Source organism: Rousettus aegyptiacus, unplaced genomic scaffold, assembly GCF_014176215.1.
Source record: "Rousettus aegyptiacus isolate mRouAeg1 unplaced genomic scaffold, mRouAeg1.p scaffold_m13_p_7, whole genome shotgun sequence".
In the NCBI taxonomy this organism is placed as follows: domain Eukaryota; kingdom Metazoa; phylum Chordata; class Mammalia; order Chiroptera; family Pteropodidae; genus Rousettus; species Rousettus aegyptiacus.
The window spans coordinates 91,128,056-91,150,838 of NW_023416310.1; the positions used below are offsets into that span (position 1 = coordinate 91,128,056).

General features: G+C 40.2%; 1 protein-coding gene across 4 annotated transcripts in view; it reads left to right on the plus strand.

Moving 5' to 3' along the window:
• Nucleotides 1–784: 784 nt before the first annotated feature.
• HTR4 (5-hydroxytryptamine receptor 4) overlaps nt 785–22,783 on the plus strand; it is a 112,710-nt gene continuing 90,711 nt past the window's right edge. For 2 of the 4 annotated variants that reach the window (XM_016150326.2, XM_016150329.2), the window contains exons 1-2: nt 785–817; nt 16,379–16,451. In XM_016150326.2, the coding sequence (XP_016005812.1) occupies nt 16,426–16,451 (26 nt within the window). In that variant the 5' untranslated portion in view covers nt 785–817; nt 16,379–16,425. Of the gene's footprint in view, nt 818–968; nt 1,039–16,101; nt 16,452–22,783 lie in introns of those variants that run through there. The other 2 variants (XM_016150327.2, XM_016150328.2) reach the window with 2 other exon arrangements.

Genomic DNA, 22,783 nt, shown 5'->3' on the forward strand with positions numbered 1-22,783 from the left:
GCGTTACACTTGACCTAATTTGTCCCTGTAATTTGAGGCCTTTGTCAGATGTGTTGAAGAAAAATGTTTTGTATTCCGTCACAGTTCTTCAATGACATTACGAGCCCTGAGTGACATGTAGATAGGAACTTTTGTAAGTCTCAACACAACGGCGAGTTTCTGGTTCCCATTCTACAGATGGGAGCATTGAGGCTTGGTTCCGTTCTAGTCATGCGCTCAATCAAGGTCGTAAGTGAACAGAGCTGGAAGAAGCGCTACTTCCAGAAATGGGAAGGAAACAGTGGACTAACTTAGGAAGACTTGAGGCAAATAAAACATTGCCTTTGGAAAACATGGGCGCCTTTTAAGGGCCAACGGAGCTCACTCTGAACCCTGCTCCCAAACCAACCCTGCCCTGGCAGTCAGAGGCATAAGGAAGTAGGCTTTAGAGGGGAAGGGTTTTCGCTGGCACGGCACCACAAGTACTGACAGCTTTCATATTTATTATCTTTCAGTAGAGGAAATGGGCACTCAGAGAGGTTAACCAACTTGCCCAAGGTCACCTAGGAGTCGGTAGTGAGTCCAGGACAGCGCTCACGCCGGGGAAGGCCAGCCCAGAGGGGCGAGGTCCTTCCCGCCCGCGTCTGGCCCCTGCCCCCCCACTCCCCTGTGCGCAGGGCCTCGCGGGCCGCGCCCCCGCGGGCCCCGTCCCCCGCGCCTGGTAGAGGCGACGGGGCGTGGGGTGGGGGGGGGGGGTTGGGCGCTCGGGCTGGGGGCTGTTGAGTCTGTGGACCCTGCTCGTCCAGCTGGGGTGGAGGACGATGCGCGGCGCGCTCAGGTGAGCGGGGCAAGGGTCCTGCCTCCCGCAGCCCCGGCCGCCCTGGCGCCCGGCGGCCTCCCAGCGCGGGGGCTGGAGCCGGCACCCGAGGGGGCGGCGGGGAGGGCGCAGGCAGCGGCTGGGAGCGCGGCGGCGGCAGCGGCGGCAGAAGCTCGGCTCCGCGGCTGGGGGTGGCCGCTCCAGTCGGCCAGGGCGCCTCGCTCCCTCGCCTCAGGCAGCGGGTAGGTGCGGTGGGCGCGCAGGGGCCAGGAGCCCGGGAGCCCACGTGTGCGGGTGAGGACCTGGCGGGGGCGGGCCAGCACGACCCGGTGAAGGGCTTGGGGGCTCTGGACTCCGGAGTCCCGGTTTTGCTGCAGGGACGGGCTGCGCGGCGGCTCAGGGTGTAGGTGGACTGGCTGCTTGGGTAGGACACGTCTCCAGCCTGGGACCACTCTAGGGATGGGGCGAGCGCCCTGTACTTGTGTACGTAAGTACCTGTGAAACTGCTCATGTGTTCCCTGACTATAGGAGATTGTGTGTGTAAGGGTGTGCGTGTGTGCGTGTGTGTGTGTGAATGAGAGAGAGAGAGACCAAGATCGAACGCAGCTGCGCATCCATAACTGTGTGTAACCGGATACATGTGTAGTCTGTATGAATAGTCCTGGATGTTTAACAAGAGACTGCACTCTGTGTGTGTGTGTGTGTGTGTGTGTGTGTGTGTGTGTGTGTGTGTGACAAGATAGGCATGTCCCGAGTGTCTCACTGGCTGTGTCTGTAAGTGACCGTGAGCGTGTGGGCACGCTGGGCTGCATGAAGCGTTCACCGTCACTGCCAGCTCTCGCGTCCTGCAGTTGTCTTTCACAGAATCCCAATCCCAATTTACGGTGCGTTTCCCCTCAGCTGGCTACCCAGTGTGTGGCACCGCGCTGTTGGCTGCCTTTGGAAGAAGTGACTGTGGATACAGGGAAGTGGTGGCTGGCAGAGGTGGGGGAGTCCTGAGCACCAGCTCTTCTTCCTAGAGTTCGATATTAAGTGAAAATGTTGGCTTGGTTTTCCGTTTGGTCCATTACAATGAACAAAAAATGTTTCTTAGGCTGTAGCATGAACCAAAGGTGGCTTTGGATGGAAGGTCACTGAAGCGAGTTTGCCCTCCTTGTCTTGATATTGCTAAGATGACTCCTGGGTCGTAAAACTGTGGGTGACTCTGGGGGGTGGGGGGTGGGTAGCGTTTGCCTGGTCTGCTGTGTGGAACTTCAGCATCAGCGATGAGGGAGACATGCCGCTGGGTGCTGCTGGGTGCTGCTGGGTGCTGCTGGGTGCTGCTGGTGAGCACAGGTAGTGAAGGAAAAGGACAGCAGTGATTGGACGTGGTGCCCTGGAGTCAAGGAAAAAGTTAGGACAGCGCGTGACACTGAGGAACAGCTCTCACTTACCTCAGACGTGATGAGTGTGGAAAAAGTTAGTAAAAAGTAAAGAGAGTTCTTAATCTTGTCTTTATCTTTCCCATACACCCTTACCCTAAATTCTCTTGTGTTTGCAATGTCCTTCCCCCACCCGCCACCCCCCCCCCGCCCCATAGGAGACATCTTTACAATAATTGTCATTGTACAGCGGAGCTGGTCATCATTTAACTGTAACACAGCAGAGCTAGACAGAGCTTTAGGGACTGCTCAGCTCAGCCCCTGCGGAGCAGATGGAGGTCTCAGGACCAAGAGGACAGAGGTGCTTCTGAGTAACCTGGGTGTTATTCCTGAAGCTGGTCTTTCTAGGGGCCATAGTGGCCTCATAACCAACAACTTAAATGTCCTTTCTTCTACTCGCATTCGCCTGGACCTCTCTGACTTTTTAACCCCCTCATCTCTTTCCTCAAAGAGTAGCACTTGAAATCCCAACCTAAGTAACCTGCTACCCCAAGCCACCTCCTGATTTTCCATCTGTTTATGAACCACCACCATCCTCCGAGTCACCTGGCTGGGAACTGAAGTCACCTTTTTTTCATCAGAAGTGGCCACAGCTTATTAGGCAGGTTTTATTAGTTTTCCCTCAATACTTCTTGAATCTAATTTTTTTTGTTGTTCACCTGGTCAAGTGAAACCCATATTCAGGATTTCCAGAAAGAGGAACAGATACAGACTGTGATCATTGAAAAAAAATGCAGAGCAAATTCACAAAGTGGAGACCCTTGACGTTATCATTGTCTGAGTAATAAAGTTAAATCAGTTTTTTGGAAGAATCTGGGCCTTCTGATGGCTGTAACATTATGTGACCTAGATCAAGTCTCTTGGCCATTCTAAATTTCAGTTCCTTCATTTGTGAAATATGATAAAAGATTTCGACTAAGACCTAGTTGCTAGATCATTTCTAAAGTTCCTTACAGCTTTACATTTCTTTAATTATCATCAATGCTCTTTGTTTTAGCAGGAAACATTTCTCCCAATGCCTTAGAGTTACCTTCCAGTATCAACCATCTTTTTAGAAAATTCAATTTGCCTTTAGGAAAAGGAAATAGTCAAAGGCGAAAAGGATGAAAACGCTCTGGTGACTTAAGTTTGTGGTTTGTGTCTATATCAAGCCTTAGAGTTGAAGGAGTCTTAGGTTACCCATTCTCACTCCCCATCAAGTACAGAATCTTCCATGCCATTGCCTTTCTGAAAATTGAAAAAACCTTTATCGAGTCTTATTAAGATAACTTTGTCCAACATTGTAATCTAGGGTTTCTCAACCTCTGCATTCTTGACCTTTGGGGCTGGATAATTTTCGTCGTGAGGTACTGCCCTGTGCATTGTAGGATGTTTAGCAGCATCTCTGGCATCCATTAGGTACCAGGAGCAAGCACTACCAAAATGACAACCAAAAATGCCTCCAGACATTACCAAATGTCCCCTTGGGGGACAAAGTCTTCCTGCCCCAACCTCTATTGAAAATAACTATTGTAATTCAAACACAAGTATTATGATCTTGTACAGAAATGCCTGATGACAGCATATTTTAATACATGAATAAATTGCTGTGTTGTTGGCTGCTTTTATGCCCCTTCCAACTTGGCCAAACTAACACATTTACCTTTATGCCTCCTGGTTTCTCATTGTCTTATTGCTATGCCTGGAAATGCTCAAGATGCTGCTGAAGGCCGAGAAGGATTTCAGAAACAATATAATAATAATCCTAATAACTCACATTAATCCAGCCCTTGATACGTGCCAGGCATGGTTCTGAATGCTTTACATGGATGATCTCATTTAATCTTCATTAAGAATCATGAGAGAGAGGCTTTTATACCCCCATTTTAGAGATGAGCTAATTCAGTCTTAGGTGGCGTAACGTGCTCATGTTCTCTCAGCTGTGACATGGTGGAGCTGGGGTTGGTTGATGTGTTGTCTGACTCCAGACTCCATATTCTTAACCCCCACGTGAAAATGCTTTCCATGAATGGGATCTTGACATTACAGGGTGGAAATGATCTGAAACATTATCCAGTTCAATTGTAAAACCAAGTCTGCAGTCTAGAAAGGTTGACACCTGAGTGAGGTTGACCATTGTGTTCAGTTGCAATAATGTGGTTTCTCCCTTTTTTTGTCTTCTCCTCTCTTTGTTATTCAGGTAATTCAGAAATAGCCCCAAGGCATATACAAGTTGAGAGCAGTAGTGGCAGGGTTGGGTAAATTTACAAACCACGTGTTAAAACCTAAAAGCTTACAACCCACCCACTGGAGATTTTAAAAATAAATAAATAAATAAGATATTTTTAAGATAACTGAGCATTTGGATTTATGCGAATCAATGGATAGAGCTATATTAAAAGAATAGTAACTTCTAGGGATTACTCATTATCTCTCACTAAGCATTTAAGCTTTGCCCATCATTTTGAATTTCAGAAAAATCTTTGCTTTTTCTCAGCTATGGTACTTCTACATTGAATTAATTCTGATCTTAGATCTTTCCATTCTCTCTACGTCTATCCACCCCGATTGCTACCTCAATTTGAATGATAAAATCCCTCATTACTCACAGGATAATCCAAATTAAAAAGTCCTTTACCATCTTCTCTACTGCCAGCTAAATTCTGGCTAGTCCCTCTGACATGAAGCGAGGTATGTTACCTGTCCATCCAGCCTCTGTTTCCTGTGTAGTTGCTTTGCATTTCTTTTTTCTTTGAAGTCAACGTCACTACCATGAAGAAACCCAACAGAAACTCAAGTCAGAACATTTATGTGTAACTGATTAAGTTTTTAAAACCTTTATCGAAAAGTTTGTTTTAACCAAATTTCAAATTCAATCAACTACTTCCTTCTTGACTGTCAGCACCTGTTTCTTTTCACATGCCCACACATCCTCCACCAAAACAAAGGGACTCTGAGTACTTGCTCAGAAAGATATAAAGGTTCTGAAACTGAGATGCAATTTAAATGATATTCATTGCATATTTGCTATGTGCTGTGGAGTTGAACACACCTGGTCTTCTTTGATTTTTATATTAAACCCTTTCAAGAAGTGTCTCTCTCATTTACAGATGAAGGAATCGAGCCCTGGAAACTTTAGGAAAATTCTTATATTAATTACTAAGCTAATTGTATTAGTAAAATATATATATTTTCGATTATATATAATAAAAGGCAATTCTGGCTTGCTTGAACAAAATTTGAAATTCATTGAAAAATATTAGGGTTTTTCTCATGGATTCAAGGGACTAGACTCCAGGAAGGATGAGAGCCAGGTCATCTCCTAAGAACCGAGCTCCAGGTGTTTATGATCTTTCCCCCATTGCTCTGTCACGAAGGTGACAAATTTTCAAGAATGTGTCATCTCTCTGTGCAAATTCCCAAGGAAGAAAATCCGATCGGCCCAATCATTAACGGGCAAGAAGTCCTAGCAGGAGCAGAGTTGCCACGGGGTTCACTTTCGTAATTGTAGATGTTTCCAGTACAGGTGGTCTAGTGGACACTGGAGTGAATGTCTCTTGTTGTCACATAACTGGTATGGCAGAGACAGGATCTGATCTCGGGTTTAACCCCAAATCCAGTGCTTTTCTCCTACCAAAGGAAAGGTTGATAGAGAAATACATTAATTTGACCTGTACTGAAGATCATCTGCCTTTTTTTTTCAGGGTCCCACCATGTTAGGCATTCCTGCAGAGGGTCCTGCTGCTTGCATTTGTACATACTTCTCGGTTTCTGATATGTCTGTGGCTGCAACCTGGCTCCTCTCTGTCCATTTGGTTTCTGTGTCATGCGACCTGGCTTCTCATCCTGCTCATGCATGTTATGTCTCTGGCTCACCTAGCAGGACTCTGACTCACAGATTGTAAGAGCTAAAGGGATTTATCACCTTGTCCCACCTTCTCTCTGTATAATAAATAACCAATGATAATGTATGCCAAGCACTTACCATGAGCATTACTGAAAGCTCTATATCTCATCCAACTCTTCTAACAAATCTGTTGTAGTCTTGTTTTAGGGGGTGGGGGGGATTTTCCCAATAGTTTATTGAAAAATAAAGTTTGAGAGAAAAATTGAAAGAATTATATAGTGAACATCCACATACCCAATAAGATCTACAATTAACATTTTACTAATTTGATTTATCATATTTCTATCTATCTACCTCTTTATCCACTCATCAGTCCGTTTGTTTGGATAATTTTAAAGTTTCTAATTCTTATGCTCATTTTTATAATTGGGAAACTGAGACCAAGACAGTTGATGTGACTTGCCCAAGGTCAACACCTCCTGAGGAGCTAATGGAGCTGGCATTTAATGCTGGCAGTTTGACTCCCCAAATCACTCTTTTTAGTCACCAAGCAGCGTTGATTCTCGTGGAAAGAGAGAGAAAGACTCACTCAAGGTCAGTTAGTGGAAGGGCAATGACCGGCACCAGGTCATCTGATTCTCAAGCTCCTGAAATTTCCATTACATTGACAGATAGTCTTTCCCTTGTCAAAGCAGTCTTTCCCTCACTCTGAAAAGATCTGCATTTTTGGTACTTTACAACCTACCCTAGATCTCTGGAAAGTCTGATTTTTGATGATTTTGCAAAACTGATATACTCTTTCTTCTCAACATTTAAAAATAATTTATGGAAGTGACAGGCTGGGAAATTATCATTTTAAATAACTTACAGTGTTCATAGGACTTTCACATATGTTATCTTATTTGAACTTAATGAGTAGTAAGTAACAGATCTCTCTCTGCTGGATGGGTGGGTTGGAGATCTTAACCACACCTAAAAGACCTGGAGGCTATGGAAGCAAAAAAAAGAACTCAGGGTCACATGGTGCATAGAGCAAAGTTGGGGCTTGATAAAAGGTTTAACCTCTTTTAAGTGCCAGTAGACATTCTGTAGGTTTTGAGGAGCTACATAAATATCGAATTAATAAAACTGCCCTGGAAAAGTTGAGATGGGGGACCGAGATTCTTTATGGGATGACCTAGTAGCTAAAGGTGTGGGCTCTGAAGACATTGCCTTGTGTGGCCTTTCTATGCTTCAGTTTCTTCATTGGTGCAATGGGGACGATTGCAGTACTCTTTCATAGCTCGATGTGAAGATGAAATGAGGTAACTCATGTGAAAGTTTTGTGTTTGAGAAATATCAGTTTTAGATATGTGTTATTATTCCTCTTCTGCTGCTTCTTCAGGATTCTTCCCTCTGCGTTAGATGGGCCTCTCTAAAACCTACAGGTATAGGTTTACCTTTTTCCTTAGGTGTTTGTTTGGGGACTATTGGAAGGAGACTGTGAGCAGCAGCATTTAAGGAAGTGACATCTTATTAGTCTAGTAAAGATGCAGATTCTGCTCAGGAATTTCCATCTAAGCTGTAAATAGCCCATGTCCTTTGAGATTACAGTGAGATGCCTAATTGGATGTGATAATCAGCACATGATATCTGAAGTAGAGAGTTCTGTAAAACTGTTTTCTAATCGAGGAGGCTCAGAAGAAATGCAAGGTGAGGGCAGAAGAGGTAAAATGCTGGCAGAGACTTTTCCCTTGGCATGCACAGAAAAAAACTGTAATCCAGGTCTTTCGGCTGATGAAGCATTTAAACAGATATGGAAAAGCGATTAAAGAGGATTTCAAAAGGATGAGCTCACCTGTGTGGATTGCATTCCATCCTTGCGGTGTTTCCCAAACTGCTCTCCATGAAGCATCTGTACCAAAGTCACTGGGACATTTGTTTGTTTGAATGCAGATTCCTGGACCTACTGATTCAGAGATGCTTTGAGCAAGGTACCCAAATCTGCAGTTTTGCAAGTGATTTTTAGGTATTCTAATGTTTGAGAATCACTGCTATCTGTAGCATAATTCTATAAGGTTCAGAACACTAATTTTAAAGACTTAATTGACATGGAATACAGATTTTGCTTTGACCTGCCCCAAATTCCAGGCCTCTGAAATCAGTGGTGACAAAACCCTTTGGGCATTCTTAGGCTCGACTTTCATGGGCCTCTCCCATAGAGAAGAGGAATAATTTCTGGAGCCGCATCCCAAAGTCAGGGACATCAACTCTCAGGTGCACAGCTGCCTCCAATGACTGGGACACTGACTGCCAAGCTGGAGACCACCTTGTTACAATAGCTAGTCAACATTATACTGTGAACTCACCGGACACCTGCTTTTTAAGTGTTCGTTTTCATTTATTTTTTGCAATAACCTTGTGAGGTCAATATGTGTATCCCCATTATACAGATGATGCAACAAAGGCCAGAAAAAGTAAATAGTTTGTCCTAGGCATGCTGGAATTTGATAGAGCTAGGGTTGATTACAAGGCTTGAATCAGGAACTCGCAAGCCCTCTGATCAGTTTCCTGCTTTTGTGTGGCCTGTGAGATAAGTTTTTATGTATTATAATTGTTGAAAAATATCAAAAGAAGAGTATTATTTTGTGATGAGTGAAAATTATATGACTTTTAAATTCGGTGTCCATAAATACATTTTATTGAAAAGCAGCCATGCTCATTAATTTACATGTTGTCTATGGCTATTTGCGTACTACAAGAGCAGATTGGAATAGTGATAGTGACTTTATGCTCTGAAAAGCTTAAAATATTTGCTAAATGGCCCTTTTCAAAAAAAAAAAAATGTGCCAACCTCTGCTTTAAACCACTAAGATAGTGTTTCCCAAACTTTAATCATTTGAGTACTACCTTTGTGGTTCTCATGCCATCTGGAGCATTACGTGCATAGCACTTTCTTTAGATCAATTAGTTTTCCTTAAATAAATTTATTCTATTTTACAAAGAAACAAAAACATAAGTGGAAACCAGTACCAACTGCGAGAAATAGAAGGTAACTATACAAACAGATGCAACACACACAAAACAGTGTCTCAGATTTTAGCTAAATAATTGGAACAGATACTGTCATCTTTCCTTCCATTTTCCAGCAGATCCCCTCACCATATCCACGTACACCATTCTGACTTCCAATGATGAACTCGCATCATTGTAGGGGAGACTGCCCTCAGTCTGCTAGAATTGACTTTGCTTATAAACACATTTTAATTGGAGGAGCATGGGAATCCGTGTACCCCTGTGGATAGCCCTTAGTCAATCAATGATGGGCGTGGGAGCATCAGTACCCCAGTTCTCTCCCAACTTGTCCGAGATAACTCTGAAGCATAACACATACCTCCTTGGCTGCTTTGCATTCCCTTCCCTGTGTAATTACTCCTCTGTCAGTGTACCTGCACTTGCTAAGTAAACTGTGTGGATTTATTTAGTCCTTACCTGAAGATCAGCTTCTTGGTGAGACTTCAGTAAGACAATACCGTTTCTTGCAAAGGATTGTGAGCCAGAAATCTGTTCTTTACTATTAAGAGAGATTAGCAAATATCAGGAAGGATTAAAAGATAAACTAACACCTGAATCCTTTTCTTCAATGTAAATAATGGATTAAATTAGAAAATAAAAAGAAAACACATTTTTCACCATGATGGTACTTAATGCTCCATCCACCTACTTCCTGATAATGTGCTTTCTTCAGTGACAGAGAACCACATTTGGGAAATTGATGTTTTTACCTAAAAGAGAGATCCTCAGAATAACAGCATCAGCAATAAATACCAGGGAACTTGTTAGAAATGCAGATTAACCACTCTAAACCTACCTGAATCAGAAATTTGAGGGTGGGGCCCAGCCATTGTGTTTTAAGAAGCTTCAGGGTGATTCTTCTACACTCTTAAACTTGAGAACCATTGTTTTACAAAAAAAGGCTTTTTATTTAGTTTTGCTCTCCTTGCATTCTTAGATTTCATCAGAACTCAGAGTCATCCAGGACTTGCTTCCTTCTCACAAACGTGACTGAATGATGGTTTTCTGGCTTCTGTTTGAGCCTCCCTCTGAGGAGGACCTTGTTGCTTGCCAAGGCACACAGGTCAATAATTGGACAGCTCTGCTGTTAAATGATCTGCCTCATAGTCTCAAACTCTTGAGACCTAAACTCTTCTCTCATTTGGAGACACAAAGGCAAGGCTGATTTCTTCTCTGATTATCAAGTAGAGCTTTCATATCATGTCATGCCATTCATTTAACAGATATTTATTGATCATTTATGGTGTCTCTGTCTTCATAGAACCTATGGCCAAATTCGGAGTAAGACGTTCAACAGGTGATCAGAAAAGTAAATATATAAATAAATGACCTCCTGGATCTTCTTTCTTTTTTCTCTTCATGAAATAGCCAGATTCCTACTTAATTGGGTATGGTTTCTTGTAACCTCACAACTCTGGTCATATTTTGGGGGGGTCAGAGGGCAAAAAATCTCTGCTTTAAAAAAAGACAACTGGTTTTTAAAAACAGTTGAGATGTGCTCCGTTCAGTGCTACATGAAATGGAAATTTATATCTCTCCTTTACTTTTTCTATAATCCATTCTTTTCCCCAAAGTATAGATAAGGTATGCCTGTTAAATATTCTTTCAGTGGTTAAGTAGAAGTTTTTGTTTGTTTGTTTGTTTTGTTTTTTGTTTTTAATGAAAAGGTTAAAGTGTCCAGCTAAGAAAAAAGTTTTTAAGGGCTTATACACATTTTCATTTATACAGTACCATTTAGCTGTCTAGATAAATAAACAAATAAGATGATTTTTTTTCTAGCACTAATTTACAGAGAGAAATTCTTTTAAATAGTATATATCAACTAATTGAAGTTTAACTTAAAATTAAAAAGCCAAAATGAAAAGCGAAAAGTGGTTATTTGGGATCAAGGAGTAGCAGCTAGGGGAGCACAGGTTCAGGCAGAAATTCAAATAGTGTCCCAATTATAGAGTGAAGGCAGAAAAAAGGAAAGGAATAATTACATAAAAAGAGAAAGAATTCCTAGAGGTGCTGATAAGCTGAGCTACTCTTGACTATAAATGATAGGTTACTGGATTTGTATTTAGATAGAAAGTCCATAATTATCCATGTTTATGTACACTTTTGTGCTGGTTTTACAATTGTTTGTAAGACAATGTTGGCTTGGCCCAGTCCAAAGGCCTGGACCAGTTCAGTCTTGTCAACGTAATGTTGTGGCCGCCAGCCCCTGAAAGACACATGGACCACCAGAACTCAGTGAGTGAGTTATAAGAAACACTCTTTATTCAGCCAGTTGGGTCTGCCAGGGGTACGCAGACCCCAAATTAAGCAGCCCCGAAATGTAGAGGTACAGGGATTTTAAACCCCAAATCCCATTCTTCATACTGTCTAAACACAAAGGGCTATCTTTCTTCTATTCACTACCTGTCAACTCACAGGTCAGGTGCATAAGCGAAGTTACAGAAGCAGAAAGCTTGTTTAGAATGTTATGTTCCTATGGGTAACAGTCTATGTTCCCATCGACATAACCATGTCCTCATGGACACAGCCAAGCAGTAATTTTCCTGCAAATAACAAATTTCTAGCAGTCATTTTTTAGCCATTACAGTAAGAATGTTCAAACTGTAGAGAATTTTTATAAAATTTATTTGAGCCAAACAAGGCATATGCCTCATACCAAGACTAAGAAAAATGCTTCTTAGAATGACAGTTTGTGGCTTCTTTTGGGATTAAGGAGGGAACATAAGATTACATGAAGGTGGAAGGAAACAAAGCAGGATTGGAATACAGGATTGTTAACAAGATTATGTGTGCTCTTGAGTGTGGTTTCTCCTATGAAGGGTCTAAAAAGAAGCATTTCAAAGCTGTGTTAACCTAGATGCTTAGAAATAATGGACAGAGCTGGCTTAAGGCAAAGAAAAATTTTTTTACTGAAGAAGTTTCATGCCTGGGGCATGACTACCCACCATGATCTGCCTAGGTAGGAATTTATGAGCAGATCACCCTATGAGGTTACTTTTCATAGAATCCCCTTTTTTTGTCCACAATCTAAAATTTGAAAGAACTCCAAATTTCTCTGGAATGGCAGCTCTGACTCCATTTTGAAATGGCTCTTTTTATGTCATTTATTCACAGAGGTTAAAAAAAAATTGCTAAGTCAGCATCCTACAATTGCTAAATGTTTTCCCGAAAACAAAGTAAACAGCCGAGGAGAGGAATGAATTTTTTTTCTCTCATGTAGTCAGTATTTGCACAGTTGCAATTTTTCAGAAGGTCCAAGAATTGTTTTTACAGTGAAGTTTACTAGGAAATCATGATCACCATGGGTTATAGAAGACGAGGGATGCTTGTGTGTTTGATCCTGGTGAGATGGTGTGTTTTTGTGCATATGGCTAATAGTGGGTTAGGACAATGACGTAATGAGGCCTATGAGAAGCATTTGAACATAGAATTCTTATCAGATACCTGGCCTTATTTGATTACACATTTCGCTGCTATTATTTTTGTCCTACCTGTTCAGAAAAGTCTGATTCATGCCTGTTTGAGACAGTATATGCTAATTGAGCATGCATCCTTTTTTTAAAATTGGAAAATGATTAAAGAAAACTTGGTTCCCCCTCCCCCCCCGACCGGGGGCTATGAGAGGCAGAAATAACACGGACTATCACAGTCCTACAATTTTAGCATTGGAAGAAACCCCAGCCATCACCAGAATCACAGTTCTCATCTAGATAGACATCCTTAAACAGTTACCCACGTGCTGCCTAAATGCCTCCAATGATGAGAAACTCAGCTTTCTGAAATTTCCTTTAACTGCTGTGAAGCTGTAATTGAAAACTTTCCCTTTCTTCATCCTGCCCTACACCTTCTAGCCTAGTCCATTCAACAGTTGAGGAACTTGAGACTCAGGTTGGTAAACAGACTTGTGAAGGGGAACCGAATTTGCCACCCCAAAATACGTCTCTTTGGCATAAGTATTATTTTAAGCTGATTATTTTTAAGAAACCGCAGACATAGAAAAAACTCTGAAAACTGAATAGTAGTTACCCTTTTGTAAGAAACATTTACATTTATAAGAGAAATCTCCATTCGTGTCTTCTGGTTGGTACCAGGAAGAGAAGAAAGACTCTAAATCTCTTAAAACACTTATTAATGGGGAAGGCAATGTCTTAATCTACATAACGACTTTACTTTTGTTTACTGTGCTTTTTCCGATAACTTCCCATAATGACCTCCCCCATCTCCCAACATCTTTTATCTTTAGCTGGAGATGTTATTTAAGGTGGAGTCTTGGGTCTTTTAGAAGAGTGACTCAGTTACTCTTGGGTCTCTTCCATGTATACAGGACGTATACATGTTGTTAAACTTGTTTATCTTTCTCCTGTATATTTGTCTTTTATTATAGGGAGTTCTCAGCTAAGAACATAGAAGAGTTGAGGGAAAATTATTTTTCCTCCCCACACTTGCTTAAGAATAGGAACAATGAGTTAGTAGTAGAGTTGGGCTGTGAACCCAGGCACAGTAACTCACGGTCCAGTGCTCCTTCTATATGTCAGGCTTCTGCCCTCAATTTGGCAATTTAGATAAATAATGTTTTACTTATTCCTGACAGTTGTCCAAAACAAAGGCATTAAAATATGCCCTTTGATAAAGAAATTTAACTCATGTAGGGATACTCTATAAAGAAATGTGGTCAATCCATGCACAGTTATGCATGAATATCCACCCATTTAGCCAACCCGCCCAAACAAAACAAAACATAACAAAACGAAACAAACAACACAACAACGATAACAAAAAACAAATTTCAGCAAACCAAGCTGAAGTTATGACATAGTCCAGATTGGAAGGTGTTGGCACTATACCAAAGTACATCAATATTTGACTCCAATAGGTGGGGACTATTTACAGGTGAGTCCTGTGCTCACACTTTTTATAATAGAGATGCAACCACATACCTTCTGTTAACCATTAACGACTTCTCCACAGCAGTCTTTCAGAATATTCTGAATCAAAGAACAAGGGTAAAGATGGGGTGTACTTATCTTTTGGGTTTACTCTTTAGTTATTTAGAATGTGTAAGCCAGAAAACTAAGGTTGGAAAAGCAGTGGGTGACATAAATAAGATGATCTTTTCCTCTCCTCTCTTTTTAAGGAAATATCAGAAGCTGAATGTGTTCATCAAGGAGAAGAAGCCCCACAGATTCTAATAGAATTATATGTTGCTGTAGCTTTACTTTTGCAACAGAAAATATGTTTTAAATAATTCCAGTGGCTTGAGCTTGTCCTAGTCCTGAGAGAATTCCCGACCTTCTTTTGTACTTCACATGGTAGAAGTGTTTGACTCATATTTTAATGCCTTTGTTTTGGACAACTGTCAGGAATAAGTAAAACATTATTTATCTAAATTGCCAAATTGAGGGCAGAAGCCTGACATATAGAAGGAGCACTGGACCATGAGTTACTGTGCCAGGACTTGCCAAGTGTTTTTTTCTGGTTATAATTTTCTAGGACTTTTTCTATGAAAGAGACCAACATGGAGGTCATTACTTCCTGTTCTTAGGTGATAGAATATAGCATGGCTATCACCAAAACGCACACATGCACACACGTAATAATCTGACTTACACTTTAAAAATATCATTCCGACTACCATGGGGAGAAGAGATTATATAGTAGAGCAAGCAGGAGACCAGTCAGGAAGGCATGGTGGTATTCAGGGAAAGGAGATGGTAGGTTGCTTGGACCAAGGTACTGGAGGTAATGAGAAAAAGTCAGATTAAGGAATCATTTTCAAAGTGGACAGAATGAATTTGCTGATAGTTTAGTCTTAAGATGTGAGGAAAATGCTAGGGATAGGCTAGAGATACAGCTTTAGGAACCGTCAGTGAATAGGCGGTATTTTAAGCTGTGGAAATGGATGTGATCACTTCAGGAAAGATTTTAGATAGAGGAGGAAAGCGGATGGAGCCCTATCACATCAGTTGTTAAGATTTTGTACTTACGTTTTTCAAATAAAAGATTATTCCAAATTCAAAATGTAAAAGAGATAGAAGCAGACAGAGCTACTTTGCTTGAGGTCAAAGTCAGCGGTTCAGAGTCTTGTAGGCAAAGCTTTCCCCACACCTGCCACAGACCCAGAAAGGCCCACCGGCACCCATGTTAATCTTCGAGGCTCTAAAGAACAAACATTGAAAACCCCAGAGAGAGATCTACATCCTTTCCAGCTCTGGTGGTCTGCCATTCTCTTCCTGACTGCCAGGCATGTGTGCGTGGTCCTGACCAAAGCATCCAAGGGCCCAGGCTGAGCTTCATGGTTCTGTTATGTAGATAAACAGATTTACAGTTTCTTCTTGGTAAGATTTAATTAGAAAACCAGCAGATGGAATTATAGAATACCAGAGCTGGAAGTGAACCCAGAGATCACCTCTTCCAATCCTTTCTGTTTGTTGAGAAGTAGACGATGAAGCTTGGAATGAAAAAGGGACTTGCTCAGGGTAACCCCGGAAGAAACAGACCACACTCTGCCACTACATTCTTTGATTCATCATATTGTGGAACACATGTAATGAAAAACAGGAATTCTTCTGAAAATTGAAACTGTAAAGTCAGTATACAGAGCCAGTTTGGTGAAGATCAGTGAGTGGCTGTCCATTAAAGGGTGTAAAGCCCTCTAAGAGTCAATGCTAGAGGAACTCTTGGTAGTTTGAAAGTTAATTCCCCTTCAACTGGGAGTTCTTAGCCTGGAGTTCATGGGTGGGCCTCAAGGAGTCATGGGCTTCCCAGAAGGTGTTTAGGTGCATGCATGCACATGTTTTTTTTCCTGGGCAGAGAGTTCTCAAGAGTTTACTAGATTCTCAGAGGGATTTGTGATTACCCATCCTCAAAAAGAGCTTAAAACCCCCCCTGCAAATCCTCATAAGAAAAATAACCGCTGACTATTTTAGGCAGTGTACTATTTTAATCATAACAATGTAGTTACCTATTTTCACTAGCTAGTGTCCTAGTACAGATCACATAAAGAAGCTACGTGTCCAGAGTAAAAAGAAGTACCTGTATGTTTTCATCTCTAGGAGATTCGTAAAACTGAAAGAAACTCTTTGTCATACAGCTGTGCCATACCTCAATGTGCCAATAGGTTTTTGCCATAGTGTTGTTTATTATTAACTACTTTTCTGATATTCTACAAACTTCTTAATAAGTAGGAAGCATTTATTATTTGCCTTTTTTTCTCCTTTAACAAGGACTTTCATTTTCCTCCAGACCTTACGATCTAATCTTTTATTTATTTCCACATTATAGGACCCTGTGGGCACTGACGTCCAGCTCACCCATGCGTATTTCCTGTAATGGATGAACTTGATGCTAATGTGAGGTATGTGACATTTCTGTATATATCGTGCTGTAAATTATGGTCATTCGAACTACGAGGCCTCTGAAAAATCTATGGTTGTAGAGTTACAAAGCTAATAGATATGGATTTTTCCCAGCATTTCATATGTGGCCATGAGTGTGGTTTGGTTCGATTATTAGTGCTTTTTTTTTTTTTTTTTTTCACTTGCGCTTAAACGACAAATATGGCTACACATGTTCCCAGATCGCTGCACTAAAAATTTGCACAATGAGAGACGGGGTTATGTGAAAGTAGATATTCATCTCAGTAATAGAAAGAAAGAAGATGGATTTAAATAGTGTAACAAAAGCTTAAGAATATCAATCTGCACATCTAAACTTGAATAGATATTTAAATAGCTATTTATAGCAGATTCTAGTTTGCCCACTTCTTTCTGTCATTAGATTATGTGACGTGATGGTTGCATGGTATAGTTATGTACAGCTAAATGGTCTTTGTTTTGTTTTCCTGTAATTTCCTGTCACCCTTGGAGATCAAATAATAAGATGACTCCTAGGGAAGTTATTTCTTAAAAGACTTACTGTATTTTAGTTGGCACAACCAAAGAGTGCAAGAATATTATATTCAATAAGGCTTAACTGTTATGGATTGGCATTTGAGGCTGAGAACTAGCCATAGATATCAATAGCTGGAAGTCATTATAAAAAAATACATTCCTGTTGTAATCACAGGACAGTGTTTCTTTCACGTGAGACCTGTAGAAAGCACATTTTGGGTGTAAGGCAGGGGCACTATGCCTCGGTAGTAGATTTTTGATGTAGTAGAACGGTGTGACAAAAGAGAACTGTTACATGTCTTGACAGAGACTCTAGTGTAATGTAACTCGAGTTGCAAAGATTTGCTATCATCCCAAACCAGGAATTTTTTTCAGAGTAGAATGTGTCTCACGCATAATCCCTGGCACATGGTGAGTATTTACTAAAGAACATTAATCAGCCAGGCATTGCTGTTACTACATATATTTTGAATAGGGCTGTGTAATAGTACACCTGGATCTAAAAAGAGGCTTTGACTATTGAGCAATAAAATATTTTATACTCTCAATAGAAGCATCGTGGACTTTGTTATTTATTGAACATACTGACCTGGTTCAGAAGCTAAGGACTTTAACACATTTTTAAGCTGGTGCCATGAGTTTAATTTTCCTCTAAAAATTTGTGACATAATTTGTACAGAGAAAGCATAGTGGAACCTGAGAATCTCAATTTTATTTTTGATAATTGAAAGGCCGAAGTGAGCAATATCAATGGTGAGAAGTTATGAAATTGTTTAAAGTTTCAGACATTGTATAAAACTGCATCGGTTGGTTTATATGCACTTATTTTTGGATAATTCAGATATTATGATTTCTAACGTTTCTAGCTTTTCAACTTTTATTTATAGCAGCATTGGAATCTAATGACCGAATATAATTCGATTAAATGCACATTAGTCTCCGGTGCTGTGGGACAATTGTGTAGAATACAAGAATATAATATCACTCCCCAGAATCTTATCTCTGGATCATCCTCTCTGTCAGATTTCTGACCTGATCTCATCAGCCTGTGCTCATCCTCACCCGTGCCCCCTCCTCTACTTACAATGTTGGTACCATGCAAATGCCATAGACTTTCCATTCATTTCCTCCTTCATCCAGCCTCTGAGTGTCCATGATAAAGGAGATATTTTAGATTCACATTTACAAATTGTGATACATGGATCACTAGTAATAGGTAATGATTTTAGGTACTATATGAACATCTTTTTATTTTAAAGTAAATATTTATTTTAAGGTAACTATTATGGTGAGTAGTATTATTTTGCCACTTACAGTAGTGAATAAAGTTTCCTTTTAAAATACACTTACTTAAAAATTAAAAGTTTATTTAAAGAATATTATGTAATTTAAAAACGTTCATTAGAAATGAATGTGAAAAAAATCACAAGGGTACTATGCAAATGGTTAGGTTTTTAGAAACCAATTCTCTAGTTATAACTAGATACAATAAATTTTATTACTTTAAGAGTAGAAACCAGAAATTCTTTTTCTGGTGAGGAACTGTCTTCATTTAGTTAGGTGCCTAAATAAAGTGAGAGCCAAAGAGCCTAAGTCCCTGGCACAAAAAAGGAAATTTTTTACATGCTTTGAAGATAGGAAAATAAGTAGACAGAGGAAGGAAAGAAAGTTGGAAAAGAGAGAAGATTCAGAGAAGGCGACTCTGAGCTCTGCTTAGAAAAGAGTGAAATATCGATTGACATGGTAAGGGACTTTGAGAGTATTTAAGATTGCATGCGTATATTCATTTGTTTTAAATGTACGTGATGTGTATGCTGAGTCTCCCAGGATCCAGATCTTCAGTAAAACTTTCTAGCTTGGCTAGAAATTGAGTGTTGAATGTTTACTATGTGTGATGGCATCATGAACTATAAACTTAACATGTATTATCCCCTTTTATTTTGAAAACAATCTTACTAGGCATATGCCATTATACCCATTTAACAAGTGTGGTAACAAAGACACAAAGAGATTAAGTAATCTGCTCAAAGTCATGTAATTGCACTGACTCCTACTATACTACAGATATTTTGGATGTATCTATGGTATTTAAATAATGTTGCTCCATGTGAATATGCGTGTGTGTGTGTGTGTTGGTGAAATGGCTGACATGCCTTTCGGGGTAAATGTGATTTGAAAGAAAACAATGCACGTGTGAGAATGGACACCCAAAAGGCACAAGGTGGCAGAGAACTACAAATGTCCTGGGAAATTTCAGAAATCTGAAAGGTTTAGATTTGATGAATTGTAGAATTGAAGGCTCCAGCCAATTTTTCAGTTTTTCTAGGACAGAGAGGTCCTAGTTGACATTTAAGACTAAGTAAAATGTGTAACATTTAAGTATTGTGTCGGACCATACTGGCCACTTCATGTTTTGTTTATTTGGATTCATTTAATTGAGTTTGCTAATTCTGTTTGATCTTTACTATTATATATTGATCAGTGTTCTTGGCTAAAAGCATCAAAAACTAACTTGCTAACAGAGTCAATGGTAATTTTGGAGGAGCTACAGGCTCAGAGAATTAAGTCGAAAATGCTGGAAGACAGGGCTTCCAAATAAACAAGAACTTAGAGTTCTAGTAGAGTTCAGAAGTAGAACAATGGCCAACCACAGGAAGAAGTAGTCAGTACATTTCTGCATCGTGGATAATGTTCAACTATTTCCTCTTTCTATATGTGACTCAGGAGTCGGAGTCCAGGAGAGGACATCTGATTGGCCAAACCAAGTCATGTGACCACTTACTGTCCAGCTTTCATAATGGGAGGCTCTTATTGCTCAGGAAGATGACATACAATAAGGAAAGTTTAGTCCTGCAAAGAAATTGGTGCTCTTTTAGGAAGGGGGAATGGAGGCCATGTAGCCAAAATGTGACCAATGTCAAACTCCATTTGTTTTGTAGCAGTCGGATGTATCTATGGTATTTAAATAATGTTGCTCACTTGTTTGCTACACATTCATCAGGCACCTGAACTGTGTGCCAGAAAGAGTTAGCATAAGCCTCTGTTCTTAAGAATTTCATGGTCTGGCTAGAAGACAATCAAACAAGTAGAATTTAGTACGATGACAAAAGAATCCTATACTGAGACATACAGTGATCTACAATCTCTGTGAACTATAAGGTCAGACTAAAAGAAAGAAATATTAGGGCTCGATTTTAGGACCATGAGAAGCATTGTCAGCTTTTTTCCCTAAGGTCATCCATTGTATAGAGCAGTCCATGTGGGATGGTTTGACTCATGAGGAAAAGCCAGCAGTGAATCAGGCCCTGGTTGGAGAGGCAAGTTGCTAATGAGTCCTCTCCTTTGGTAAATAGTGTCTCACAAACGTAGTGGTCAGCAGGCAGCTCTTTCCAGATAATCTGACATCTAACTGACGTGTCTTTTGGTCTGTTTGCTTTTGTTGGGGCTCTAGAGGAGACAGCTGCATTCTTTTTGGTGGCTTTGGTGATTTTGCAGAAGATACTTTTTGTAGAAGATTAGCTTGTGTTTGGGCGGTGAGCCTGGTGGTACCCAGTGCTGCCCTGACACCCATGATGTGGCCCTGAAACACTGACTGCCTGACCGCAGACATAGCCCATGCGTTTTGTTTTGTTTTTTATTCTGTTTTGTTAATGACCAGATTCTTCACACTGACATGTGGTTTTCCTCAGCTTAAGTGAGGTCTCTAAACACAGTCCAGGTCTCCGTCCTTTTCCTCCTGCTGTTTATTATAGTTACAAAGTTTCTGCTTTCTAAGGATTTTTTTCTATATAAATTTCTAGCTCCACAAAGTACAGGGTTTGGGCAAGAGATGAGTCAGCGGAGGAAAGTCCAAATATATACAGACTTGCTCTTTGAAGATTTCTCAGGGTGATGACCCCAAACTCTGGAGAAAAAAGTTTATGTCTCGGTTCTTTTCAGCCGGCTTCCTCCTACTGTTCCCGGTCTCCCTGCCTGCCATTAATAAGAACACCTTGGTTTAAGATTCTGTTTCTTCTCTACAGAATAACTGTTGTGCTTTTTCATTAATGTTTCTCATTCATGACCAAAAAAGCATCTTTTAGGAATGATGAGTCACATAAATGGGAGCATTTCCCACCCTTTGCTAAAGTTTCTGGGAAACTCAGAGCCAAATTTATAATCACCACTAGCAAGTAAAAAAAGATCTCTGGACACTTACAGAGATCTTTTTATTTTTCCACTTTTGTTTTTTTATTTTTGCCTCTTCATCTTGTTTCTTTTGCTTTCTGAACACTATCTTACGTTGTTTATTTTTGTAAGCCACTTTAAGGAAGGAAGGGTGGAAAGGAGAAGGAAAGGGAGAAAATAATAACATTCTGCCTTTGGTAGGGGGCTTGGCACTATGTGCTGGGAAGCCACGTAAACTATTTCCGAACAGAAATCAAAATGGCAGGCTTTTGCATAAAACACAGAAAAGCCAAGTCTATACCAAAAGTTGAATATTTAAATATAACATACATAGTCTTGATGTAAATGCAGTCACCTGCTGTTCACGTGACAACATTAATTAATAACAAAGACGAGTAGCTGATTTTGAATTAATTATGCAGTTGCTTTAATTCTGTCATGACACTAAGTTGAAATTCATTACTTTAAATCAAGAAATTGAAATAATTGGAACTCATATGATTATAAGAAACGATCCAATTTTAGCAAAGAGAAAAGGGGCAAATTTTTAAATAAGGGAGTTGATTTTTGGCTTGATTGTTAATATCGGAGGCAATACATATATTTCACTAAAGTCTGAGGACAAAATTGGAATTTTTAATGCTAAATATCCTAAAGCCTTGAAATAACTCATAGAGTTTGAAATCAATGTGTACAAGTTGTCCGCCCTAAAGGCTTATCAATATGTAATTGACTTGCAGCCAGAGTTAATTCATGTTTGTAATCTGGCAATCGGAACTGTGCATATGTCCAAATTTAAGGCAATGGCATGTTTTGCAGGAAATCTCTCTTCAGGCTTTGAAATTGTAGCGTGCATAAGCATATAAGGAGAAAGTGAGTGGGTAGTTTCAAAGGGGTTATTTTTATGTTGTTTTAGAAATGTAAATGAGAATAATACTCAACTTTATTGCTTGATGGATAAAATGGCCATAATTCATTTAGTCTGATTAAATCAGGAGCACAATGAATATGAACTGGAGCACACGTTGTGGTGGAAACCCCCACACTTCATGGGGTCACAGGGGGGACCTCAAGCTAGCGACCTAGAGAGCTGCCAGAGAGGACACATTTACATTCCTAAAGCAGTGGTCTCTCGCACTGTGTGAAGTTTGCTGGTCGTGGACCAAACCGTGCAATCTGCTACATGGATATCACCTATACAGCTTCCAAAGTGATTTCAACTGGCAGCACCACCACAGGATACCGGAAAAGTGTTGTTCTGGGTTCAAGTCTTGACTTTCCTGCTAGCTAGCTGTATCATCTTGAATGATTTAATCTCTCTAAATCTTTAGTGTTGGCATCTGAAAATGGGATTTTTTTTTTTTGTGAGGATAAGTGATAAAACTCTTAACATAGTATCTCACACATTGTACTCATTGAACAAATGGTAAACATTGCCCTTAGTTGTCACAATAATCACAAGTGTAGGCTTTTATTAACCCTATGACTGCTAATCGATTACTCCTCTATACATTTCTTGATTGCTTAAATTTAGTGTCCATCTAATTGACAGACCTTATTAATTAGTTAAATTTCTTTGACTACTTGTCTCTGATGATTCCATTCTCTAGTGAGGAAACTGAGGCTACCA